The sequence below is a fragment of the Acinonyx jubatus genome, chromosome C1, assembly GCF_027475565.1.
Source record: "Acinonyx jubatus isolate Ajub_Pintada_27869175 chromosome C1, VMU_Ajub_asm_v1.0, whole genome shotgun sequence".
NCBI lineage: Eukaryota > Metazoa > Chordata > Mammalia > Carnivora > Felidae > Acinonyx > Acinonyx jubatus.
Window position 1 is genome coordinate 26266222 of NC_069381.1, and position 8737 is coordinate 26274958.

Here is an 8737-nt window from a genome sequence, read left to right on the forward strand (position 1 = left end):
ACCTTGACCCCACAGGCTGACTTCCCTTGTCAAAAGGACCAAAACTTTACTCTCATTTGTGAACAGGGGTTTCAATAGTCATCAACGGGGTGTCAGGCCACAGTGCCTATACTGCCCTTTGTCTGCTGCATTTAGAAGGGAGCCTGGGAGGTGGCTGGTGTCCAGAAGGGAGTCCAGCTCCCACCCACCCCATACCCATTAACAGGGAGAACAGGCAAGAAACAGGAAACAGGTGAGCTGACCCCACAGGGAGGCCAAGACTGTCTCCTGAAGTTAGGGCTCAGGGAAGGGTCCCTCCAAACCGGAAGGACATGTCAAAGATGATGAGGAGAGTCAGGAATGCCCTGGCTGAGGACCGGGGGACATGCGAGTAGGGCCAGAGAACCAGGAAAGAGAAGAGTAAGAGAAAGGATGACAGATAGAACGCATTAACCATTTGCAGGGCAAATGGCCCTCCAGCCTCCTCCCCTCTCCCTGGAAAGAAGGAAACCCTTCTTCAGCTCTGATGCATCGGCCCTGCTTTTTTCCCCTGCAAGCTTCCTGAAAAGGTTCAGTTTCTGCTTTCCCCACCCACTGCCTTCTAGCCTGTGTCACCACAGCCCTGCTGAACTATTCTGCCAAAAGTCACCATGGACCTCAACTGGCCTCTCCGCAGGTGGGTTTCCTGTATTGCACTTTCATGACATACATCCTCCCCTGCTTGCACTGGTTTAGCCTTCCACAGACAACGCTGTTTCTCACCTGCTTCCCAAAATGTCAGTGCTCCCCAGAGCTCTGCCTGGACCCTCTTCTCTTGTCACCCAGCACGCACTCCAAGGCCACCCTCTGGGGCTCCCATCACCTCCTTGGGGCCAGCTGCTGGCTGTGGACAGTCCACATGGCTGTCCTCCACGTGGAGCACTGACCTCACTAACTCCTGATCATCTGGGAAGAACCTGTGCATCCCCTTCCCTCCCCCACCCCCACCAGACAGCCTGCTTTTCCTCCTATGTTCCTTACCTCCAACAGCAAACCCACCACCTGCCAATCACTAACACAAGCAACCTGGGAACCATCGGGGTCTTCCTCCTACCTGCCCCCTGCATCCAGTCAGAACCCATACAGGCAGTGCTGGCTGTACTCATCAACCGCTTCCCAAATCCATCCCTCTGGCTCCTCTCTTGCCTAAATCAATTGCAATAACTTACTAGTCCCGCGTGCTTCTTCTCTCAAACAGAGGGAGCTTTCTAAACACATAGTCGATCCTTATTATTCACAGATTCCATATTTATGAGTTCGTCTATTCACTAAAATGTATTTGTTTAACCCCCCCCCCCCCCCCCCACGAAATCAATACACTCGGTGCTTTCATAGTCATTCGTGGACGTAACCAGGGCAGCCAAAAATTTGAGTCCCCGACTTGCATGTCCCCAGCTGACGCTGTTGGTGGTTTTGCTGTTTAAACTGGCCCCCGAGGGTAACACTGAAGTGCTGGCCAGTTCCTAAGCCCAGGCGGGCTATGTGGAGCCTTAGGGAGAAAACACATGGCGGTTCGATGAGCTTCATTCCGCGAGTTACAGTGCTTTTGGCCATGGGGTTAACGTTAATGATTCAACAATATATATTAAATAAGGTGTCTTTAAGAAGAAACACACATAAAACAAGGTTAGGTATTGATCAGCTGATGAAAATGTGGACAGAACCTGGCAGAACCTGACACTGCATTCCCCCCACTGGCAGTTTCAGTATTTGCTAATTCAGTGTTTGCGGTGACTTTACGGAACATAAGTACCACAAATAATGAGAATCAACTATACCGGTATGACTGTGTAGCTTCCTTCCCTCCCTCATGCCTCCCTCCGCACACAAGGTAAATCCAAACTTTTCAGCACAGTGTTCCAGGGTCTTTCAGGGTCCAGACTGCCCTTGCTTAACCTTCCAGGTGTCTTCTGGTGCTCCCACAGCCCCCCACCCAGTCCACTCTCTAAAGGTCTTCTATCATCTTTCACGGAGCTCCTTTGCATACTCTGGGCCCTCTGCCTCAGAGGCCTCTCCTCCTCGGCTCCTCTTGGTGAACTCCTACACATCCTTCAAGATCCAACTTAAATGTTACCTTGTCCGGATCTCCCTCTGGCAGAATGTGACGCTCCCTTCTCCATTGTATGTCCCTCATAGCACTTCTTACAATGTTGTACCTGATCCATCCGTGTGTCTCCCTCTCCTGGACTTGGAAATCATTTAGCGGGAAGAACGTAGAGGGGGACGGAGATGTGTGTGAATTTTTGCAGGGTGCATGAATTTCAGACATCATTCATTCAGTAAACATAAATGAGGCCTAACTTGGTACGAGGCACCATTCTAGGCACCAGGAGTAGAGCAGCAAACAAAACAAAGCACTGCCCCGTGTAAGTGTGGCCTCTGTGTGTGTGTGTGTGTGTGTGTGTGTGTGTGTACATGTGGGGCTGCACTGTGCTTGCTGTGGACCTGTGCTATTTGTGGCTCCCCCAGGTTTTGCATTTTTAACCCAAAGACAGCACTCGTCCACATGAGGTTTCCTCTGGTATGCCTGTCTCCCTCTCCCTTCTCTGCCTCCCCTCCATCTTGGAGAGAAAAGGCATAAGATTAAGGAAAAGGGAGGAAGTCACTTTTTGTGAGTGCCCACCCTGTGCCAGGCGAGTGGGGCCAGATCAGTTCACACGCATCAGGGGTAGTCCTAAAGAGGGCTTCCTTTGTGCCAGGCACTGTTCTAGCACCGTGCCTCGGTTAGCTGGGTTAATCAGTGCACCAACCCTACCAGGTAGGCGATCTTACTGTCTCACTATGCAGATAAGAAACTGAGGCATCACATAGAGGGGACGAGGCAGAAGTGGGATTCCGGCCACGCACCCTATGTTCAGTCACTGCACTGCATTGTGCTCACTGCCTCCAAGGACACTCCTCATGGGCAAAAAAAAAAAAAAAAAAAAAAAAAAAAAGTCTCATTGTACTTTGGAGAATAGGGAAATTTCCCAGGTCTAACAGTACCAGAGGTTGGGGCACCTAGGTGGCTCAGTCGATTAAGCATCCAACATCGGCTCAGCTCAAGATCTCGTGATCCGTGAGTTTGGCCCCACATCAAGCTCTGTGCTGATAGCTCAGAGCCTGGAGCCTGCTTCAGAGTCTGTGTCTCCGTCTCTCTCTGCCCCTCCCTGCTTGCACTCTGTCTCTCTCTCTCTCTCAAAGATGAATAAACATTTTTTTTTAATAAAAAATAAATAAAAGTACTAGAAGTGAAAATCAAATCCAGAGGGCGTGAGATTCCAGATGCAGGGGTGTGAGGCCCAGAGATGCATGTGTGCTCACTAGCTCACTCAAAATAAATAAATAAACTTTAAAAAATAATAATAAAACAAGGGTTGGTGGAAAGGCTACTGAATGCAGTGTTGGGGGTCGGGGGGTTCTGTGTATGTGTGTGTGTTGGGGAGGGGGTGGCCTTTTGCACAATCCCTCATGCACCCAGGGTAGGGGTGTAATGACTGAACTGGATTCCAGCAGGCACAGGATGGTGGAGAAGGGGAGACTGGGCCCCAAAACCTGTCCCATGGCCTCTTGGCAGTCATGAGAGGCTGTGCAGCTGGTACTGGTCTTATCAGCTAGTAATCAAGGCCAAGTTGGTGAGTTCCTGGAGGTCAGGGGCTTGTCTGCTTTATGTCCTGCTCACAGGTCCCTAAAACTGTCTGTTGATGTGGATTGATTTGTTTATTTAACAGACAGGTCCTACCTGGAACCAGCTCAGTTAAGATCAACTATTCCAATACAGTTACGATGATGTGGAAGTTCAAGGCCGTGGAAGCCCAGAGATGAGGCTCTAAGCCACCTGGAACGGCATAGTCAGGGAAGGCTTCTTGGAGGAGTACCAGGCAATGCGAAGAGCGAGGGAAGGGCATCCAAGGGTGAGCAAGGGATGGGGCAAAGCATTTGGGCTGGAGACAGTGTTTGGGAGTCACTGTGCTTCCGAAGGTAACTGAAGCCATAAGGATGGAAGGCCAGAGAGCAGCCTGTAGAGTCCCAAGAAGCAGCATGGGGCATTTCTGGAGAAGGATGAGAAGTCAGGATGGACCTCAGGTCCTCGCACACAAGGCCAAGGATGAGTGGACAAGCCGAGGTTCAGAGTGGACCTGTGGCTCTACCCTAAGAGGATGCCAGGATTCTGGGCTCAGCACCCAAGGAAGAGTGAACCATGAACCCTTAAGTTTCTGGGCCTCCTCAGAGGCAGTCTGGGGAGGCTGGGGCCCAGCCAATGGCAGTGCCACGTACAGCTCCGCCTCCTCCCAGGCCAGCGGCACACCCGGCTGCCTGCGGACTCTGCAGGCTCCGTCCCAGGAAGGCGCTGCCCCAAACACCCTCCCTGGTTCTGACATGAGTTCCAGCTGCCTCCGACTGCCAGCTGCCAGGACCCTTGAGGAGTAGCCACTCAGGTAAGGCCACCTGTGTCCAGATGGACCCTTGGTGTACCCGGCAGAGGGAGACATCTCTGATGGAGAGGCGAGGGAGGCAGCCTGGACATATTCGCCACCCTGGGTTCTGGTGGGAGAGGAACAGAGGGCTCCTCCCTCCACTGCTCTGGGTTCTTTCAGCTCTCCCCAGCTGAGCAGAGGCACGAGCCAGGGACCAAGTGGGAGAGGGGCTCACAGGGGTGCCAGAAGCTGAGCAAGCGAAGAGACTCTGCCTGGGCTTGCAAAGCCCCACCCCACCACACCCTAGGTGGGCTGGGCCAGAAGCCTCTGGGGACTAAGGGCTGGAGCCTCCTTGGCTGTTCCCTGTCAGGCTGCCAGGAGTTCCTCCCACCTTAGGCAGGACCGAGCAAAGATAAGTTGATGATTCACTACCAAGTGGTAGGTGGTATAGACAGAAGAGTGGAGAGACAGGGTAGGAGACAGGGTGGGAGCAGAGACGCCTCCAGCCTCCCTAACCTGACGTCCACCTCGTGGAGGAGAGGACGGGCACAGACCCCTTTCCTGCAGCTTAGGGAAAGGGGTCCAGGCCCCAGAGTGCAATTCAAATCCCAGCTCTGCTGCTTCCCAGCTGTGCAAATAGGAGCAAATTAATTAACCTCTCTGTGCTCCACTTTACTCATCCGCAAATTGGCAATAAAAAATAGCATACCCTTTCATACTATATTGGTTCGTGCAAAGTGCTCAGAACAGTGCCTGGTGTTGCATAAACACCCTATAACTGTTGGCTGTTATCACTACCCTGCCCATCTCTAACAGATCCCACAGGCAGGACAGGGCAATGCCCAATGCCTAGACCAGCGCTGGAAAGGGCACCAGGAACCCCTTACAGCAAGAGGCTGTGCAGTCTCCCTGAGGTCCTTGGGGATCCCAGCAGGTGAGACCACAGTACATGGGTCTCAGGGAACCACCCCCCAACCCAGGAACCAGGCAGAAGAACTCCAAGAGATCAAGTGGACACCACACACTCAGAATGGCAGTCATACTCCCTAAACGGAGTTAAATCTGATACCTGTGTGTTTATCACACTGAACTCACTGGTGAAACTGACCAGAGCAGAATTTCCCATTTTGCTGTGTTGACAAGACTGTTCCATAAGATGATTTAAAAAAAAAAAAAAAAAAAAGGTTCTGTGGTCAAAGGAGTTTGGGCAATGCTACATATTTCGTCCCCCTTTTGGAGACTCACAGTGTAAACGTATTAGCATGGTCAAGTAAAGGGACCTATTTAACTTTGCTGAACCTGTGTTTGCCTACCTTTCTTGGACACAGAATCCTTTTCTCTTACTACTCCTGTTGCCAAACTATGGACAGGATTCCATGGAACCCCAGTTTGGGAATCCAAACTACAGCATACCAGGCTACTCTAGGAAGGCCATTGGATAAAGAGAACCGTTGTCCCCTACTTTATCTCTCAGCTGGATTGTCATTGGCCTTGCTTCTAGTGAGTTGCATTCCAGCAAGACATTGCCTGGGTATTTACAGATGGCAGTCTGGGGACAAGTTTCCAGCAGCCTCTCCAGACCAGTCCCGCAAGCCAAGGAAAGGGCAAAGACCGGGTTCCCCTTCGGAGGGGCTAAGAGGAGAGAGCGGGGCTCAAAAGGAGAGAAGTCTTCCTGAGGCTTGGCCCCCTGAGGAGGAGGGCCAGGGTCAGGACAGAGGGAAAGGGCAGAGTGTCCACCTACTTAAACCTTCACTCTGCAGGACTGTAAGACCAGAATCTCGGGGCCCTGGGAGGAAAGACTAACTCCCTGGACCCACCTTCATGCACTTTTATGGATAAGAGTTGGGTTCTGGATTGAATTAGCTGGGCTCAAATCCCAGCTCTGCACCTAATAGTTGTGCAATCTGCATAACCCCCAAACCTCAGTTTCCTTCATCTGCAAAATGGGGACAATAATAGAACCTAGCTCCTCTGTGGCTATGAGAATTAAATACAAATGATATACAGTATTTCTATAAGGTGCTCAGAGTGAGTGCTCTATACATGTGGGGAATTCTTATCATTTCTCAGCAGTAGCAGCCAACAGCTGGGTCCACCATGAACTGGGGGATCTTCGAGGGGCTCCTGAGCGGGGTCAACAAGTACTCCACTGCCTTTGGGCGAATCTGGCTGTCTCTGGTCTTCATCTTCCGCGTGCTGGTGTACCTGGTGACGGCTGAGCGAGTGTGGAGTGACGATCACAAGGATTTTGACTGCAACACCAAGCAGCCGGGCTGCTCCAACGTCTGCTTTGACGAGTTCTTCCCCGTGTCCCACGTGCGCCTCTGGGCCCTGCAGCTCATCCTGGTCACCTGCCCCTCGCTGCTCGTGGTCATGCACGTCGCCTACCGGGAGGCTCGGGAGAAGAAGCACCGAGAGGCAGTGGGGGAGGATGGCGGGCGCCTCTACCTGAACCCCGGCAAGAAGCGGGGTGGGCTCTGGTGGACCTACGTCTGCAGCCTGGTGTTCAAAGCCGGCGTGGATACCGCCTTCCTCTACGTGTTCCACTCATTCTACCCCAAATACACCCTCCCTCATGTGGTCAAGTGCCACGCAGCTCCGTGTCCCAACACGGTGGATTGCTTCATCTCCAAGCCCTCAGAGAAGAACATCTTCACTCTCTTCATGGTGGTCACGGCCGCCATTTGCATCCTGCTCAACCTTGTGGAGCTGGCCTACCTGGTGAGCAAGAGGTGCCGTGAGGGCCTGGCAGCGAGGAGAGCCAGGGCCACGGGCGGAGGCCATCGCCCAGACTGTCCCACCTCTTCCTACAAGGAAGACGACCTCCTCTCAGGCGACCTCATCTTTCTGGGCTCGGACTCTCACCCTCCTCTCTTACCAGACCACCCTCGAGACCATGTGAAGAAGACCATGCTGTGAGAGCGGCCTGGTCAAGCCTGGTTGGAAAGGGCCCGGCATCTCCCATGGGTGCAGCCTTGGGGGCGGGGGAGCTGAGCTGCAAGCAGGGGCAGGTAGGAGGGGGCATCCTGCACCTGCCCCCTACTGTGGGGCCTCGGGAAGGTTACCCCTCCACACTGAACCTTAGTTTCTTTCTGTGTAAATTGGAGGTGAAGCCCACCTCGCTGGGTTGTTGCCGTGAGGAGGGGTTTATTTAGAGAATGGATGTGCCAGTGCCACCTGTGGGGGGGCACCCACGGTCAAGGCTTAATAGAAGTCAACTCCTCCACTTGCTTCGAGCCCTGCTTCGTTTCTTCATCCTTTGTGACCCCTGTCAGATCACTGGGTCAACGTCTCTTGCCCCTGCAAAGGGCTGGACTTGAACCAGCCAGGGGGAGGGGCCGTCCCCTCCCCCAGAAAAAGTCCCCAGCACTCCTGGGGGTCATGCCAATTGCTCAAGCTCAAGACAAGCCTTTATCCCCAGTTGCAAATTTAAGCCCAAGGGCTGTCTGCAAACATAATGGGGCTTAGCACGTGGGGACGTGTGTGTTGCAATGGAAAGTTCGTGAACTTTTGAGTCAGAACACTTGCATTCGAACCCATGTTCCACCGGGACTCTGGAAAAGTGACTTCAGCTCCTCTCTAAAGTGGGTTAATAACGTGGAGCCTGGAGGGGCTGGGGGGTGCTGGATGAGCTCATGGCTGTGGATGGGGTAAGCCAGCTGTAAAAGGCCACATAAATGTTAATCATTGGTATTAGGAAGTGCTCAATAAATGCTTGTGGGAAATCAAGCAGAAGAGCCCCTCCCTGGCTGCACATTAATCCTCACTATCCCAGCCACCGGGACAGTCAGAAAGGACACAGGCCCAAGGCCCTCTGCAGCCCCCACCCAGGAAGACCCTGACTTCCCTGCAGGCCTTCCCCAGGGACCCAGGTCTACGGAGACAGACAGGGAGGCTATGCCTGGCCCCATGCCAGCTGGGACGTTCCATGCTGCTGGCCTGCATTCCTTGTCTCCACCCGAGCAGCGGTATCCTTGTCTGAAAAACCAGAATCCGTCCCTCCCACCCCCACACAGCTCACCAGCAGCCCAAGCTCTAGTCCCCAGAAACGTCTCCACCTGGGTGCAACGTGATCCTGGGCTGAATCAAGGTTGCCCCTCTCCACATATACCACCTGCTGAGGACCCCAGAACCGTGCTTCCGAAAAGGGCAAGAGAGAGGCCTGGGGACAGAGGGACTAGGGGCAATAAGGCAACTGGAAGGGGCTAGGAGCAACAGACAGGGGCTAGCGTTGGGGCTGACCTGGGCCCTGACATGAGAATACAAGGCTCCTGCACTGCCTCCCCCCCTCCAACAGTTCCACCTACATACCTGCCAGCCCA

The 8737-nt window shown here is 53.3% G+C and overlaps 1 protein-coding gene across 1 annotated transcript; it reads left to right on the forward strand.

Moving 5' to 3' along the window:
* Positions 1–4279: 4279 nt before the first annotated feature.
* Positions 4280–7641, forward strand: GJB5 (gap junction protein beta 5). The gene is made up of 2 exons (XM_015070285.3): positions 4280–4436; positions 6486–7641. The coding sequence occupies exon 2, from the start codon at positions 6513–6515 to the stop codon at positions 7332–7334; it is 822 nt and encodes a 273-aa protein (XP_014925771.1). The 5' UTR covers positions 4280–4436; positions 6486–6512; the 3' UTR covers positions 7335–7641.
* The last annotated feature ends 1096 nt before the right edge of the window (positions 7642–8737 follow it).

Coding starts and splice junctions, on each gene's coding strand:
- GJB5 (XM_015070285.3), top strand. CDS start 6,513: ATGAACTGGGGGATCTTCGAGGGGCTCCTGAGCGGGGTCAACAAGTAC.